Here is an 18,574-nt window from a genome sequence, read left to right as displayed (position 1 = left end):
TTTTTAGGTAAACTTACAGGTTCTCTGATTGTTAAGGGTAATTAAATTTATTTTGATGTGTATCACGGTCCAAAGTGTTCCTGTTGGACAACTAGCTGTCTGTAATACAATTTACCTGTAGCCAGCATGTAATTTCTTTTCAATCACCTTTTTTTCCTTGGGCTGTTTTTTGCTAAAGAGTACAAAATCCTTTTGTCTCCGTTCATGTAAATTGCATTTAAAAAGCTCAGGGCCTTTGTCGAAACACACGAACTGCTGTTATTTGCATGCATTTCCAATTTTATTTAAATGCATGTTCTGCGACAGGGCGGAAAGTCCCGCAACGGGAAGATAAATGCTGCTACCACCTCGTCTGCCATCTCTGAAGATGGGAGCTGGGAGTGTGACCTCTGGGGAGGCAAAAGGTGGGGTCAGGGTGATGTGGTGGGGCAGATGGTGTCCTGCAGGCTTGGACACAGCTGGGAGCTGAATTGTATTGACTTGGGCAAAGCTTTTTCTTTGAGAGGAGAAATAAGTGATATTTAACTTTCCTTGCATTTTCGTGTGGTTTGGCTATTCTCCTCCTTTTAACGCTCTTCTGACACCCTCGTGTGTTTTGCAAAGCCCATCAGTAGGGCTCAAGACCCCCCTGTGGTTTAGTGTGGGGTAAATCCCCCCTCTCGCTGCTGAAATGACTTGTGCAGGGTGGCTGCTGGCGGGCCTGGAGAGCGATCGCTGCTTCCCTTGTGGTTCAGAGCAGCAGAGCCAGCTTCCTCCCCGGGTCGCAGCTGCCCCGGAGGGCACAAATGGGTGCTGCGGTGAGCCTGCTTTCTGCCCAGAAAGTTTCCTTGGAGCGTGCACCAGGTGAGCATCCCACCTTCCTGCAAGAGCCATGTCCACCATGGGAACACTCGGCACGCAGTCGACCACACAGCGTCAACTCTGCCACGGGGAGCGGGGCTTTGAGATCATTTCTGCAAGATAGCAAACATCCTGTCTTTCTCCCTGCTTCGTACAAGCTGGGCTCCTCCAGGGCAGGCCTCTCCTTCGCTGTCCCTGCTTTGAGCCCAGGGTGGCTCGGTTCTGCAGATCAGGAGCAGATTTTAACAACTCTTCCTGTGCCTCCTTTTCCCCAAGGTTTGGCAGGAGGGGAAGTAAGCCTTTTGTGTCTGCACTGGAGGTTTGAGAAATAAACAAAACAAAGCACCAAGACCTTTTAAACTCATTCTATAGTGTGTGGCTGCGATGTTGCAGTTGTGTTTAAAAGAGAACAGGATCACACCCCATGGTTAACCGTGTGTGCCTTGTTCAGGACGGCTTCACTCTGTTAGCTTTTTGTGCTCTGTTTGGGCTTCCATGTTGGCATTCGGTCGCAAGTGCTGCTGTCACTAAAATGTACCATTATTTATCTCCACCTCTGAGTTCCTTAATCTCTGAATTCTTTCAGGTCTGTGTGACAGCAGGCTGACTTCTTTTTTATTGCAAAGAATAAGCATCGGTTTCTGCGAGGGGGGCACTAAGGGCACAACAGAGCCTTTGTGCAGACAGACAGGTACTTGTTTTATTTTAATTCTCAGTGACCTTCATCATATCCTGATTCAGTTGCTCACTCAAGGACTCTAGCATTTTCCATGCCTTTAACACATTAAACGTTCTTCCAGCTACAGGAAGCTTTAGATGTATCTGCTGGTGTCTTAAAAGACACAATTAACCTTCAGCAGTGAATGTGACCAAGAGGAACCGGAACCATGTGCAAGTGGAAAGTAGGTTTATTTGTAGAGTGGAGGAAAAGGGTTCTAGTGCTGTGATCTTACAGGTTTTAAAACTTTGGAGCTGAGGATCCTGTAGAAATCAATTTTATTCTCTGACAGATGTTCCTTATTTAATTCTGTGGATGGGAAATGCACCTGCTCACCTTGTTTGTACATTAATAATGTCCCTATCAAAGTCATTTTTGGATATGAGCATCTTCTGGCATGCTTCATCCTTGTAGCTACACCTTCTTTAAGGGATGCAAGTGTCCATACACGCTGTGGTAGTGCCCTCCTCCATGGGGGCACCAAGGCTGTGGGGATGGCTTATAAGAAAATCAATCCACTGAGAAAATGAATTTGAGGAAGAAGGTTGTCAAGGTAGCGGAATGCAAATTTGTTAGTTACATCCTTAGTCTCCTTAAGTTGTCCACACTTGCTCTAAACAAACATTGGCTAGCCTTTGAAGACCAATTTCAAAACTTGGGTTGAAAATGTTCACTGAAATCTTTTGTTTCAGAATTCCCTGCTTTATTTATAAGTAAAACAGATGTATTTACTGCAATTACAGAACCCAATCTGTTTGAATTATGCTTTCTTTGGGGCATTTAAAACAAGATTCTTAAGCTGATCATAGATGTTGGGGGTAAAAATTAATCTGATAATACAGATCTGTGATATTCTTTTAGTTTTTATCTGGATTGTCAAATCCCACCCCACCAACAAGTCTCAAGTAAGAACCAGGACCCTTTAGCTTACATGTGAACGCAACTGTCAGAAAACAATTCCAGCCTAGATTTTAAAATTTAAATACTGATTAACTTGCAGTTTGATTTGAAAAATTTCATCTACCTTCACTGTTAAGGATCTGCTTTATGTCATACACATCGTACATATTTGATTTTATCATTACATAGAAATGTCCATTATTGAGGCATTCATTACTTTAAATATTTGCCTTTTCCCTTGAATAGATGAAGTACTGCATTAATATGATGTACTGTTTGCATCATTATTTGCCAGGAACGACAAGAACTAGCTCCCAGAGAACTAAAGCTAACTAAATACAATCCCAATGGGGCTTAGTTAAATCTTTCCCTTCCATTTCAGTGTAGGCTAATTCCAAAACAGGCTTTTTGACATTATTTTTTCATATGAGCCAACAGTGCGGAACTGCTGAAATTCTCCGTAAGTGGAGCGATATTCACAGGCATGCTGACCTTCCCCTTGCTCTTTAAAATGCAAGTCCAAAAACAAGATACCTGAGGTACCTTCATTGGTTGAGATCATAGGGGGAAAAAAAAAAAAAAAAGAAAACAACTTTGAGCAAGACCATCATACTGAAGGAATTTGTTCTTTCTAATCCAGTCTCCATCACTTGTCCAAGGACAATCTGTTTCGGGATTCCTGGTGCAGAAAGCCGGTTGCATGCCCAGATTTCAGGGTTATTCTTAGTCTGTGTGTTGTCTTTAGGAACATCATCTTTATGCATTTAACGCCTCCACTGGTTGCCTGGACTCAAAAACACTCGAGAGAGCTGCTTTTATGTGGTGATTGTCTGTTTGTTCAGCTTTACTCATGTTTATTTTCATCAATTCTATTTTTTTTATCTTTTCTCCCCTCTGATACACTTCTGGAGGGAGGAATGGTTGCATGTGGAGACTCGAGTCCTCATTTAGATGTCAGAAGGGCAGTAGGAATTACCGAATGCCCCAGTAATGGTGGTTTGTTTCACGTTTGAAATGACAAGACAGGCAATTTTGAGATTCTGATCAATACACCACAAATTCTGAACTCCCTGGTGTTTCCCTTTATCTGGCTGTTTCTGCAGTCCTTGTAGCCCATGTTCAGGGTAGAAATTCTAAGCAAACAGTCATAATTCATGTCGCTACTCTGAAAGTCATACAGACATACAAAACACCTGGAAAATAGTTGGAGTGCTGTTCTTTACTGTTTGTAAGTGATGTGAATATTTACAATTTAAAATATCAGCTGGATTATGAAAACCCCATGCTGCAGCACTTGTTAACTTCCATATAAACTAAACGGATCTACAAGCCTTAGCTCTCCCTTTATAAGGGGTTGTATTTTTTTTCCCTAGCTTGTTACTTGTATGATTATTTTGAATAAAGTAGCTATTTTCAGCTAAGCAAGCTCATGGTCCGAGGTGGGTGAAAAATGTTATCTTTATTAAAGGAAAAATTGAATTATTCTACCTTGCTTTGGCTTATCCGTCCTTTTATTTATGTTGTTTTGCAGGAATTCATTTTTTTGTTCACAGGTAATTGCGTCAATGTTTTTAAGCTGTTCAGTAACGCAGGATGTTAATGTGCCTGGACACTCTTCGTGTCGCTTAAACATCCGTGTCGTAAGTGTGGTGGAAAAAAAAAATAATCAGCGTGTGGTTGCAGTAACTGTCAGTAACCACAGTTCGTCAGTAGTTGAAGGTGTTACTGAGAAGCTGTCCAAGCAAGTGGTAACACGCAGCGTCGGGCTCTTGCATTAGTGCTCGCTGCGGTGTGGGGAATGTGGGTTTCCCCTTGGTTTGCTTTTTAAACAAGACCCGGGCTCTCGCTGACCTTCGTAGTTTACACAGAATTGCGTCCGCGAGTAATTGAGGTGAAATATTTGGTTTGGGGCAGAATTGAGAGGTGTGAGTGCTCACGGCTAAGGAATTTACTTAAAAAGCAGGTCCGATAGGCTGTGGAGCCAGCTGAAGGGATGCAAACGTACCTGAAGTGATGGAAAGCTTTTACTGGTTGGTCTTCGAGGGCAAAGCTGAGTTGGAGCAGGGAAATGCCAAGCCTTCCTCAGGGCTGGCTGAGAGGACAAGGGAGGAAATAGCCGAGTCGACTGCTGCAGTTGCTTGCTAAGTGACTTCTCTCCCTTTCCTCCTTTTTAAAGTCATACTATTTTTTAAAGACTTTCTCCCTTGTGCACTGTCCCTGTGTTTTTTCAGTCCGTTCAGAGCCTTGTGGATGCCCACAGCTATGACACTGCCTGAGAGGTGAGGTCTGACAGGGGAGGGCAGCTCATTAAGGACCCGAAGATTTCACTCCTGATGTATTTCTTACGTGATAACCACTTCCAATTTCGGGTTTCAGGTGCTCGGTTTTGTAGCAGCACAGCAATTCCTGCGGAAAGCTGACTGATTAAATGGCAAAACGCTTCTGTTCAAAACCTAATTTTCTATCGAGCTGCTTCTGATGGAAGAGGTTTTCAGTGATTCCCCGAGCGCCATGCAGATAATTAAGAAAAAGCCCTTGTGGTTCTTAAGCCTCCAGCATTTGTGAATGGTCTGTAAATGTGCCCATCACTCTAGGCCAATAATCTCTTTGCTCATTACTTGCTTTCATGTAATATTGCAGGAGAACTAGATGGCTCCAGTGTTTATTTGGTGTACTTTTAAACTGGCAAGCCAAAATGCCCCAGACTAGTGATGAACAAATACCTCTAAGTTATTAAACTTGTATATCTTGCTTGCTTTTCATTGTACTCTGAAATTGCATTTTCTGTCTCTTGAAAATTTCCTTGATGACTGTTTGATATATCTGATTCTCTGCTTTCTTTGATATGAGGATGTTTCATTTATTAGCCTGTGGAAAGCTCATAGATGGAGATTGTTATCTTGCTTCCATACTGAAAAAACCTTCTGTCCTTGTTTTCGAGTAGTCTCTTTTTTTTTTTTTTTTAATAATTTTGATCAATATGTGATGCACAAACTTTCTCTGGCAAGGGAATTAAAAACAGCCCCGAGCTGTGTGGTTCCACATCCCACACAGCCGGACTGGAGGGAGGACAGAGCTGTAGCTCCGCTCTTTCAGTGCCAAGGTGCTCAGGGGCTGGCTACATCTCTGCATAGCCTTCTCCATGCACACAGCTACACCAGGCCTGTGGGGAGACGGGGAAAATGCCTCACTCTACATTCAAACCTTCAGCAAAATTTCAGTAGATTCCTTTAACTTTGTATGTGCTATTTGCCCGCTTTTTAAGATTATTTCGTTGTGCTTTTTTTTTTTCTACGTTTGCTTTTAAAAGAAGGGCTTTGCATGACTTACAGCATGTTTTCAGGAGTGTGACAAAGACAAGAAACGTGGTTTTAAAATTAATCTTACTGTAAGTAACTTCAGGAAACCTACACCTCTGCCATGTTCCTCTGTTGTTCTTAGTGAAAATCAGTCCCGACAGGAGGTATAAAACTGACGTGAAGAGAGGCAGACTGCACATGCTCGGCTATTTCTTTCACACCTAGAGAGAATAAGTTGGTTTGTAAACACCTCTTTTGCTATGCCCACATGAATGTGTTTGGCCTTAGGCAAAGACGAAAGGTGAGGACTTCCAGATCTGAGAGACAAAAGGTAGGAGGTACCTGTCTGTTTTTCTGTTGTACAGTGGTCTGTTTCTATAATCAGTAGTGTTAAAGTTGAGATGGCATAACCATGTTCAAAACAGCCAAAGTCTCTCTGGCTTCTTTTAAATTTGGGAAGAGCATCTGTGTGCTCAGCACTTCTGACAATCGATCCACGGATTTAGGATCTGAACCTAAATAAGTTGGTAGAAAGCTGAACAAAAGGTAAAAAGAATAAAATAAGTAAATGGAGGGGTAAAGAATTGGGGGGAAGTCACATTCAGGTTGGGCTTTACCTTCATCTGCCTTATTTGACTCAGTTTTCAACCTCCACTGTTCCTTAAAGATCTTTCTGTTTTCCAGGTGCCCTGTGGTATCTGGGCATCGTTTCCGTGTCAGGATTCAGGCCTCCAGGTCTAAAGCCTCCCATGAAGATGGGTAATGGTAGTATTAGATGATAATCCGTCTCTTGCTCTCAAAAACATGCACAAATAGTATACTTTTAACCACATTTCAAGAGGGATGATTGAAGATATCTCGCTCTGCAGTATTGTTTTGGTCTAAAACCTGACTTTTTGGATAAAAAATGGATTCTCAATTGCTTGTGTCCAGAGCTGTGTGTAGCAGGTTGGAAGCAGAGCTGAAACGCGTGTGAATCTCTGTGATGTGAATTACGTGTGTGTTTGTGGGTGCTAACGTTGTAATGAACTGGACTTTGAAGTGTTACAATAGCAGAGGAAGGCACTGTACACAGAACAATTCCCACCCCTGTCTCCTTTTCCATGTTCCCACGGTTTGCAAATAAGGCAAACCTGCTGAATTTTTATAACGGTGTGGTCTTCTCTGCTGTCTTTCTCACTGAAGAAACACCATAGTGATAGGTTCTCCTTCTATTTTATCTGTATGAATAGAGTTGTATTCTTGTTTTTTTTTTTTGTAGGCAAACTGTCACTTTGCAATGAGATGCAGAGGGTAGAATTTTTTTTCCAGTGATGTTGAAACTTGAGCTATTGATCACCAGTGAGAGCCGTCTGCTTGTTCCTCTTCTTGCCAAAGGCATCAGCTGAGCATTGTTGGCTCCTCTCAAGTGCTGAAAACGTGTGACTCTGAATGAAATACCAAGTATTTAATATATCAGGGAGGGATATTGCTATAGGTTTGTTTTTAATACTTAGAACTGCAGTGATACTGTATTACTCACTAAGACTTGTACTCTAGAGTTGCTTCCTGTCATTGGCAGTGGCCATTATTCAATGTTTTGGGATAAGAGGTAGTTTTCCTCTCTTCATTTCATCCCCATCCTCCAAAATGTGAGTCTGCAATATACAATATGCTGCTTGTTGGGCCCCATTCTTGCCTCTAGCAGAGGATTTGCTAAAGCCCTAAAGAATGGGATTTAATAATTCTGCCAGATTTTTTTTGCTAGACTCGCCTATCATCACAGATTGTCATCCAGATAAATATTCAATTCCACTTTTAATTTAAGCTCTCAGCTTCATCAGTTCTGCATGGCAACATCTAGAGAGTACATGTAAGTGCACTATTTTTCCTTTATTATTTTCCTCATCTTTTACCTTGGAACTGTGAAGGATGTTGTCTTTGATGCGTCCTTTTTTGTCTCTGTGAGAGATGTCCTTGGATGACTCAGGTTCCCCAGGGACTGGCTCACCTCTCAGCCAAAGAGGTGGGCGCAGCAAATCTTTCTCCCAGTTCTGGAGTTCACTAGCTGGTAACCAAACCCAGGGGCTGAATAAAAAATCCTTCCTTCTCACTTAATTAGGGTTCTTTGAAAAATTCTTGTCAGAAAGTGAACAGTTCATGAAGGGCTTCTAGAGTCAGCTGGAAAAAGAGAATAGACGAGACCAGAATTTATAATCTTTAGGCAGGAAAAAAAATACGAAGGGAAACAACCCTACTCGCTTTAGCTGTGTGATGTGAGTAAGTGAGAAAGCTCCTTCAGGCACCATAAAACTCAAACCCCAGTTTTCCTTCATAAAATTCTTTTCAAATCTTAAGCAATGAAAATCAGACAAGCAGAATTTTTCTCACTGGCTTCAAGCACCAGGCTTGTACTTTTATTCTGAAACAGAATGAGCTTAGAGAAAAATGTGGTCTGAGGTTAAATTATAGCCTTTTACGCAGAAAAGAATGACACTGCAAGTTACTGATTAAAAAAAAAAAAAAAAGGAAAGTATCTTTTTCATAGAAGCTTTCTGCCTGCTCATATCATGAAAGAAGTCGAACTTGACTCAGATCTCAAACAGGTGCAAGACCTACCCATGGGCAGAGCAGTGTGGTTCTGGTGGGGAAGAGACCTCACAGGAGAGGTTGCTTCACCTCCAGAGCAGGCAGAGGTTTGGTTCGAGGATGCTCCTGTTGCATCTTCTCTGACAAAGACCCTAAGCCTGTTGGGATGCTTTGCTGTGGCTAAGGAGAGGCTGGTTAGCACAGCACTGCTGGGTCTGCCTGTGATCATGCTTTCCAAATGCCTAATTGGAAACTGAGCAATTAGCTTAAGAAGAGTTAGCTTAAGAAACCTTGTCAGAGTTTCTTCTTGGAAATCGGTGCCGTAAGTGTTCTGTAGACAAGGTGAGCCTGGCTGTCATTTCCCCAGACTGTGTACGTAATAGGAAAGCAGCAGATAGCTGCAGTTCAAATGAAGCCCCTCGATGCCCTCATCTGCTGGATAATAACTTTAATTGACAGTTAATGTTTTCAGCTACATAACCATGCTTCTTACTATTTCTGTTCCAGAGAAGGTTGCTGTTGGGTGTAGAATCTTTAACCTTATGAAGCTGTTCTTAATTGCACTGAGACAAGTAGGATGTTTCTTTGTTTTGTTTTGTTTTTTACTAGGTACAGAATCCTGTAAATTAAACCACTCTAAATATCTTATATGAAAAGCTCTTAACTTTGCTATTTCTATTTTTAGAATGGTGATGAGCTCCGAGGCAGGAACTTGCCATGTGAAAATAAAAGCATAGACACCCCAGCGACGTTGCTGCCCATTTCTTCAGAGAGACCTGAGGTTGTTGCACTGAGAGGTGTTCCTGTATGCTCTTCTACTTAGAGCAGCCTGTTCACAGGCAGCTGCATCTGATGCCTGTTGCTCTGGGGCCTAGCTGAGGATAAACCCACACGAGGCTCTTAGTGGAGCACAGCCGTACGTGGAGGTATTTATGGTGCTGCCATGGCTTCTGCCTATACCCACTGCCCTGGACCGTGGGGCTTGGTTGCTTAGGAACAGGTTGGTGAGATGACAGCAGTGCCCATCTCTTAGCCTTCAGAAAATTAGGGCTGTTAATTTGCAGCTGTTTATATTGTAGCTGACCAGCTCTGTGTTTATTAAATCCAGTGTGTTTAACTAGCACATCCTCCAGAAGACTTCATTTACCTGAGTTTTTCCAGCTGCCTTCAAAGCACAGCGCTACAGGCATCAACCGCGAGCTCTCGGGGCAGGGCAGAGCTTAATACCAAGTGTGACATTTGGAATAGCATCTAGGGGGATGAGCTGCGTCTGCTTATTGTATTTCAAAAGCGCTTTACTATTTGCCAGGCTTTTTGTTTTTCTTGAATTTAAGATTCCTAGGGGAGGTAGGCAGAAAGGGAAAGGTTGATGCTCCCCCAGAATAGCTGCTTACGTCTTACCCCACGCGAATTCAAGCCCTTCCAACTTTTCACGCCACAAGCAGGTAGAAGAAAAAGGCAGGAAGCCTGAGTCAGTACTGGGCCGTATCCGGTGCCATTCCTCCATCGCTACCTGTTGCCTCTTACTCCATACCCCAAAATTCCTCCAGCCTCTGCTTTCCCTTCTTGCTGCCCATCGCCTACCCTCCCACACTCACCGCCTCCAGCTCCGCTGGATGAGCAGCCAGCGTTTGTGCAGCTCCTGGCCAGCTCCTCAGCACTCAGACACAGCACCGTGTGCCTCTCCCCTGGGCTGGTGGACGAGCAAACTCGCTGCTTGGGTAAAGCAGGGTCTCAAAGGTAATTGTCTTGTGAGCTATAGCCTACTGCCTACCGTGGCGTGAGGAGGCTGGTTTGTGTCATGGGGGACACAGCAAAGTAGCAGGGCTTATTATATTCTTGTTTTCACTTTCAGTTCACAACTTAAATACCCACAAGGAACAAATTTTCTCTGCTTAAAACAGCCTTTTTGAATTATAATGGAATTTTCAATGACATTTTGCCTTTGCTTTAAGTGCTGGAAGATTTCCCAAACAAGGAAGCAAGTAGAAAACAGCTGTTTTCTGCAAGGCAGAGATGTGTGCAGAGAAACTGTAAACTCTACCATCATTCTTCAGTACTGTACACAAAAGACTTAGGATCTGTCAGGTAATGTAGGTGTTTGTACAGCACCTAATAGCAAGGACCTAGGCTTGATAGTAATTTTTCTTCTTTGATGCTATTCCAATTTAAATGTCAGTAATGGAAATCATGCAAAATATGGTGCAGATAGATTCCAGTTCACATAAAGGGATGCAATCAGCTCACATATGGGTTTTTAACTGTTGTAATCGATGGAGTTTTTGTTGATCCAGGTAAGGGCAATAGGGTGTGATCCCAAAATGTCTGGCTTCACAGTGCATGAGCACTCTGGAGTGTGATTACCAGCAAGCCAAGGTGTTGTGTGAGACTGGGGAATAATGAGCTCCTGCTAAATCCTCCCCCAAATTTCTTCTTTCTTCCCAGAGCAGAGTGGAATCGCATTGCCTTGATGACATGCTTATTGCTGCTAGAAATCAGCCAGGTGGGAAGAAAAACAGTTGTTTTCTGCATTAGCTTCCTCAAGTGCTCCACACATGTAATTGTAAGGCGCATGGTCATGTCGGTCGTGGTCATGAGTAATATTGCCTCTACCTGAGCTTTCCTGTGCGTCTGCAGATCTGATGGAGAGGCAAGAAGGGATTTTCTAGGAGTGGTGAGAGGGCCGTGGCAACCCACCAGGATGGCGCTTGTGTGCATTTGCTGCATCGCTTGATAGCAACCACAAAATTAGAGATGCTTTCCTACTTGGGGATGATCGTTTTCACCCAAGTACACAGAGGAATAATGCAATCTGTTGAAACTTCTGAATGGCCTTTTTTTTTTTTTTTAATGGACACAATCAACCAAAACAACTGGTAACTCATGTCCCTCTTGTGTGACTCATCACTGCCCGTGGACGCAGGGAATGTGTCAGTTCGAGCTGTAACAGGTCTCTGTGGGGAGAAGACTCACGTGCGTAGAAGGAGCATGCAAAAATGACAATGACCGGGGCAAGTGGGGCATCCTGGGCAAGAAATGGCTGATTTGGGGACTGTCACAGGAGGGCTGGAAAGTCTTCCTCCTTGGGAGCATGAATTAACTTGCCACGGCGCTGAGCCAGGAGGGAGGATGCTCAGTCCTGTCTGCTCCCAGGGAGACTGAGCAAAGGATTGGTGACTTCTGGGTCAGTCCCACCCAAGGAAGGAGTTTGTCTCTCCTATAACCCTCTCCTCTACTGTGTTTTTCCTTTCCATTGTTGCGTTGCTCCCTTCTGTAGTAATTGTTGTTCAAGGACGTTTGTTCAAACGACCTGGTGTTGATAATCTCTTCTGGCCTTCAGAGCAGGCACGGTGGCTCTAGAAGGAACCAGACGTGTTTTATCAGTGTACCATCTCATAGCTGAACACCTAAATAATCCGTGACTCTGCTTTACAATCCTGTCACAGACTTTACAACACAGGGATGTGCTCTGGCGTCATCTCACCAACGTCTGGTTGAACCTCAGTCACCACTGTGAACACAGGGGTGATTTGTGTCGTTAATTTAGTTCTGTTCAAATAAATGATTCGTGCCTCCCAATCCCCTGGTTTTCTTGGTACTTATCTAGAGTGGCACAGCAGAGGCGATGCAGAGACATTCAGCCCTTGTTCCAGCTTAGCCACAGTATGTGGCTGATGACATTGCTGGAAGGGGTCAAGGGCTTTTGAACTTCTGGAGGAAAAACAAACCAAACCTCAGCTCCAGCAGCATGGCAGTCCTCTGCATTTAGAGATGGGGCTTGCTGCTTTTGTTGGACACGGCTGCTGGGGTCACATATAACCCCTGAGAGCACCAGAGCAGTTTGGGGTCGATATGGGCTCGGGGTTCACTTTGATGGGTCGATATGGGCTTTGGTGGGCTTGAGCTACATTTTGTGTGCAGCTGTGCCAGGGATGAGTCATTCCAAAGCTCTGGAACAAACCATTCCGACCCTGAAACAAGTGATATAATTGCCCTTTTCATAACATTGCTGATGACACACACTCTGGTTTAGCTCTTGTACTCAGATCTACAGAATAAATCTTCCAGACCTCATAATGGGATGGGCCTTTGTGCACGGGGCAGGAGGGGAACCCACACATGCAGGGTCCCCAGGAGGCAGTAGGACAGCATGGTGGAGGCTTGGACAAAGCTAGCTAGAGACATACCTGGTGAATAAGTAGCTGCTGGCATCCTGCTAAGCCCCTGCAAAGGACAGTGACAGAGACTATGGCAACGCCAGCCCTGATGAACCGCTAGCAGCTGCAGGGATCGCTGCCCGCTGGAACAGGGTGAGTTCTTTCCCCAGGAAGCCATTAGTGTAGGAGCTCTGCTGTTTAAGGGATTTCTAATTTTATCCTCTGACTACACGTGCCTGAACGTAGCTATACGGACTTGAAACCGCTGCGTGAGCTGCCTTTGTAGGTGTGCAAGTAATAACATTGCGGAGTTGTTGCATCAGTGGAAGTGGCCCAAGTCCAAACCAGGATTTGGTTGTGTGCTTCGGGCGGTAGGGTTGTGTGCATGTACCAGATGGAGACTTTAAATTTTCATCAGCAGCTTCATAAACACAAAGAATATCCTTTTATTGGCCCCCAGGTCTCGCGCTAATAAGCTGCAAATGCTGGTCTTCAATTAGCGTGGAGTGGGGGCACAAATGAAACAATGTATGGTCTTAGTGATGATTATCCATCATGTGAGAGTGAAATCAAGACATGAGTAATTACTTGTTTTGGGTTTTCATTTTTTTAAATACCTGCTTCGTAATATAAATGAGTAAAAACTGCTAAAAATAATTGGGGCCAGGTTCTCTGGTGATGAAACTCCATTAACTTCTGCATGTGTTGGGTCAAGCCAACACAAAGGTGCGTGACAGCTGTGCTATAAAGTTTGCCATGGAAGGATAAGCAGTCTGTGAAGGACATTTTTCCTGCTGAGAGCTGGCCAGGGAGGTCCGAGCTTCGAAGCAACGCTGCTGTGCGTTATCGGGGAATCCTGGCTTTCTGTAGGGTTGCAGGTACCCTCAAGAAAGGGCAGTATGACGTGCTCCTGTGCTGTACGTGTGTCCCAGGTGAGAAGCTCTTTCTGGACCCTGCAGGCTTCCAGCTATTGGGATTGTGCCCTGGGGTTTATAAATCATTCAGGATGTCTGTGCATTAGACCAGCAGTATCAACAGTTTAGGGCAAGACAAAGAAGGACCTCTTCCTTGACCAGTCTCTTTTAGAGACGGAAAGGGTGGAACGTATTTGTGAAGATCAGTCTTGGCACATAGTTGGAGAAGGTGCCAGGATGTTGTAAGGAGAGATCAGGAAAGGTGCAGCTTCACGGGAGTTAGACTGGTTCTGGGAACTCTGCTTCGAAGTCTTCGCGTCTTGCTTTAAGAAGGCTTTGGTGGGAAAAATAGACACATGTAAACTTAAATCAGTAAATGAAAGAAAACTCACCTCGTAATATAATTGAGTGCCTTCTCGCTAATCTCAACACAGAGTACACCCCTGAGATATTTACTGATCCCTTTGGTGGTTGTATGGCCTGTGCTTCAGCAGAGGCTGGCAGCTATGTATAGTTCTGCTGCCTTGTAATTGCGGAGGGAGGCAGAACAGTACTGCAAAGGTCTCCCCTGATGCCGTGAAACCAAGGGGATTTTGCTTTCCCCAGATCTAGTAGTGTTGAGATGTCGCTGGAGGCAGCTGCTGCTCTTTTACAATCTGGGCCAGCGAGCTGAGTGTTGGTAGCAAGAAGACAGCCCCACGCAGGGGCCTGCAATTGCCACCGGAGGCTGAGCACAAGTGGTGCTTGATTGGGTTATCAGAGATGCAGGAGGCTTCGGTCCTAACCTAACGCAGGCACCGAGGCTGAGGGATGGAGGCAAAATGGGCCTGTTCTCTTTGATTAGCTCTGGTTTGCTGCTCTGATGGCACATAGCAACGTTAAAAGAAGGCCACTGAGCACTGGAAATGACACAGCGCCAGAGGAGAGGTTCTTCTTAAAATTGCGGAATCAGACCAAGTGAAATTGAGAGATGAATTGAATTGATCAAAGATAGAAAGCGGGGGGAGGAAGAGAGAGGCAATGTATGATACGGCTGCACAGACATCTTAATTTCATTTTAATGACTCTCTGACCACTCAGGCAGGGAGGGGAGCTCTCTGTGTACCAGGAGGTAAGGAGCAGCTTTCTGCCACGGTGCCGAGATTTCCTTTGAACGTGGTCTCTTCCTGAACCGAAGGGCTGCACTCTGCCTCGTATTTTACAGAATTAGGAGAGGCCGAGCTGCCTGCTGATCCCCTGCGTCCTGCTTATGTAACCTGCTGATGACGGGCTGTGCAACCTCTGGCTGAGCCCTGGAAAATTTTCCTGCCGGTGACTCAGGTGCTTGGCAAACAGGCTGGCGAGGCGGGCTCGGAGATGAGATTGCAGTCAGAGGGGCTCCCCGGGTACCAGAGCCCAATTTCAGGTCCCTTTACAGAGGCTCCTTGTACAAGAAGGTGTATGTGGCCTGCTGATCACCCTGGTCACGCCTTTGCCAAGTGTCTTGGTGCTGCTGGTGTGTTAATTAGGCAGAGGTACATCCCCCTTCATTGCACTGGAGCAAAACAGAGCAAAGGAGAAGGGCTAAGCAAATCCTTGGCTCTTAGATAAAGATTATCTGTAAGAATCCCTGCAGGATGTGGGGAGAGTGTTGTAGCGCAGCTGGGCAGTGAAAGTGGGGCTTCATGGGGAAGCACAAGGTCCCCTTTTGCAGGCCCCTTTCCCAAACCCCGTGCACTCACCGTAACGATGTCGACTCGGAGGCTTTAGGTCTGGCTGAGAACTGGAGGGCGAGCCTGCATGTTGTGCTGTAGCGATAAAATTGAGGACTGCGAAAAGGGAAGGATTGGACCAGGTGGTGAAGGAAGCGAAAAGAAACAGGCAAAACTGTTTCAGCTGCAAACTGGGATTTAGTGTAGGTCGGCTGTTGTCTCCAGCAGCAGCAGATAACAAATTTCCACCTCTTTGGAAGTATGAGTGAGAGGAGCCCAGAGGCTTGTACCATGGAGTAGATTCAGTCACTGCAGAGGGACGAAACTGGGACACCTGTGAAATCCCCAAATACAAGATTAATCTTTATGAATCTGTGCTGCAAGCCCCTCTGGCAGAACAGCGCGTTTAAAGCAGCACTTAGCTCACTCCTGCACGGAGCTTGTTTGCCAGACTGCAGTGAGGGGGGACAAAAAAAGATTTTGCTACAGGGATGACCTGGTGACTAATGAGTTTCATTGATCTTGTGCTTGCAGGAGAAAGCAATCCACCCTCTGCAGTTTCTGAGAGCTTTTCTGCTGGAGGCTCTGAGACGGGAAATGTGAGATGTTATCCAGAAGCAGGGCTCTGTGAGCACACTGAACCGAACGATGCTTCTCTCTCAAGTATGTATGAACATGAAAATAGAGAAGATACAAGCATCAGGAAATCTCTTGATGGCTTCTACGAAACATATTGCAAGAATGGGCCAGGCAGAGCTGATCCCACCTGTGAGGCTGCATCGCGATGTCTTTCACAGAAGGTTTCAGAGCTAGCAAACCGGGGCGGGACCAAATACGCGCTGCGGTGCCTGCAAATGGCCCAGGTGGTCTTGAACAGAGATGGATGTAAGATCTTTCCAAACTATCCCACTACGGCTTGTTTTTCAAAGCCAGCTGAGGGAGAAGTCGTGTTGGAGGATACAAAGAGAACACCTGGACTCTCAGATGATGTCCTGCAGTTCCTCTTGAAACAGACACGGACAGAACATAGCTCTGACATGCTGCATGAGAAGTGATCAAGATGCTGGTTTGTTTGTCACCAGAGCTTGGCTTTTTACTGAGAAGAGGTGATTTCCTGACACTGTTGCTCTTCACACCGCCTTTGACAGCGCTTATTCTACAGGAGGGGTTCATCTGGAGCAGACCTCGGGGTAGCATCGTATGAGGAGCATCTGTGGTCCCTGCTAGCTGATCGGGATGAGTGCCAGCTGGGTGAAGGGTGGTAGCATCTGCATCTGGAGCATCAGACACGAGCATTTCTACCTACCAGGCTTCTAAACTGGCTAAACTGGCCTATCTCCCCACCCCAGCTGAACAGAGGCCCAGCCCAAATTTAGCCCCTGCACAGGCATGGAAGTACGTCCACGTGCTGTTGAGTATAACCGAATGAGCTTGGTGTGGTACGCCCCAGGCCTGGGGAGGAAACTCGAGACTTGGTTCTGTACCTGACTGATACCGTAAGGCCTCTGCCTCCTCGGGGGTGGCTGATAGCTGGCGGTGTTTACCTACAGACACACAGTCCCACAGATCATCGTTGCAGTGCGGGTGAGCAGCTTCAACAGGAAAAGTGAGCGAAAGAGGAAATACAGCTACAGAGTAGGTTATTTTTTTACAGGAGGGGGTAAAAAAAAAAAAAAAAGCAAAGCTTTATCACAGAGAATTTTCTAACACTTCAGATGCACCAGCTGAGCAGTGGCTTTTTTTCCGTATCTCTATGAGCTGGTTTAAGAGCAACCTGAAATAGATCCGTAAGTAGGGGCTCTGCAGACATATTCATAAGGAACCTGCAGAACCGATGCCAGCTGTGCTGGTATCTGCCTGCTGTGAGATGCAGAGTATCTAGGAAAAGCAGAAATTGCACCTGAGCATGCCCAAGACCGTGTGTCACTTGCCTGTTCCTGTAGGGCTCTCTCCCTGCCCATTAGCCCCTGCTGGTTTCTGCTGCCTTGGGGTATGACCCTCGAGCTTTCACAGAGAGGAAGCCACTGTGCGGTGCTCGAGAGCACTCTTGTTATCTTGGCTGGCATTGCACAAGACCTTGAGATTCCTTTCCTGGTGTGCTGATGGATGAGGGAAAACGTTCTGTACGATGTTTGAACCACGGGGACGGTTCCTGTCCTTTAGGAATCAGCTGGCACTAGTTGCTTGCAGCAGAGATTTGCTGCTTCCAACGCTGTCTGCTGCTGCTTATACCCAGAACTTTCTTTCTCTGGTTTTAGTTGGCAAGACCGCTGCTGGCTGCAGCGAGAGCTGGCCCAGCGTGCTGGTTTCCCAGCTGGGCTTGCAGTGACTCCATCGCTTGCCCTGCTCGAAGAGGTGACTTGAAGGACTAATTCCCAGCAGTTGGTTTTCGTCAGTGCCATCTGGGGAGTTTACAGAGCTCTGGGCGTGATGCATCGCTACGGATTTAGCAGGCCTCATTCTTCTTTGCTTTGTGCTCGTGGAAACCGGGATGAATCCCAAGGAGAAGAACCTCACGAAGGATGTGGGTCTGGGCTCCCTTGCTGAAGGGTGCTGCCCTCACACAGGGCTGCAGTTCAGGCCCTCAGCCCCCTCTGCTCAGCGCGTGGGAGCCCTTTGAAGCGGTCAGTCAGGAGCAAGCAGAGTTCCTGATGCCCCTGGGGACTGGTTATCAGTCACTAAAGCCACACTTCACCATATGCAATTATTCATGTAAATGTTCTGTTCTTGAGTGATGTCTCAGGCTCCAAAAGAGACTTAGGTGGGAGAAGATAGTTTTGTAGTAGTCTTTGTTGGGGTGGCCAAGCCCACTGCTTTGATGTAGCTTTTGCTTTGCTTCTCAGCTTGCTTGGAGAGCTTGCAGAGCAAAGAAGCCTGCTGTAAAAATTTTGTCTTCTCGAAACCATTATTGTTAGGCTCTCATTAAAATTTGGAATAAAAATTTCTTTGTTTTATGACAGTTTTTTTGTGGTTTAGGTGCTTAAAGAAGCAGAGCTGAATTTGCTGGGTAAAGTAGGCTGCAAAATCCCATTGATTTTTAATGGTAATGATGCAAGATAAATGTTTAGGGGAGTCTGACAGTCTTGCTAGACACCTAATTGTGGTGTTGGGAGCCTAAACACATTTCAGTTTAGAATACCTGATCATTACTTATGTGAAGTGAACGTCTCCATATCTGGAGAAACAATGTTAGGAGGTGTTTCACTGGGATCTTACAGTTCAATCCCTATTATTAAGTTAAATAAGATGGCTGCACAGAGAATAACACCCATTGCTCCTTTTCCTACTCGCTGCTAATTAATTTTTTACAAACCTGTGCTGGAACCTGCTGTATGTATTTCCAAGCCTGCCGAAAGCCAAACAGTTTGCATTACTCATTTCCTTGATAAACATCTCCTCGGTTCCTTCAAGACGTGGGGAGATGAATGCGTCCCTCCCCTTTGCCAGGTGCTCCGAGCCAGACTCCCCCGTTGCTCTGAGCAGACTT

General features: G+C 45.4%; 1 protein-coding gene across 1 annotated transcript in view; it reads left to right on the top strand.

Moving 5' to 3' along the window:
• SHLD1 (shieldin complex subunit 1) overlaps window positions 1-18,028 on the top strand; it is a 42,733-nt gene extending 24,705 nt beyond the window's left edge. Inside the window, exon 4 of the mRNA XM_066993484.1 lies at window positions 15,622-18,028. Coding sequence (XP_066849585.1) covers window positions 15,622-16,142 — 521 coding nt within the window. The 3' untranslated portion in view covers window positions 16,143-18,028. The remainder of the gene's footprint in view (window positions 1-15,621) is intronic.
• The last annotated feature ends 546 nt before the right edge of the window (window positions 18,029-18,574 follow it).

This window comes from Anser cygnoides, chromosome 3 (assembly GCF_040182565.1).
Source record: "Anser cygnoides isolate HZ-2024a breed goose chromosome 3, Taihu_goose_T2T_genome, whole genome shotgun sequence".
NCBI classification, from domain to species: Eukaryota; Metazoa; Chordata; class Aves; order Anseriformes; family Anatidae; genus Anser; species Anser cygnoides.
The sequence above is the reverse complement of the archived record's forward strand: the minus strand, read 5'-3'. Positions and strand labels throughout refer to the sequence as shown.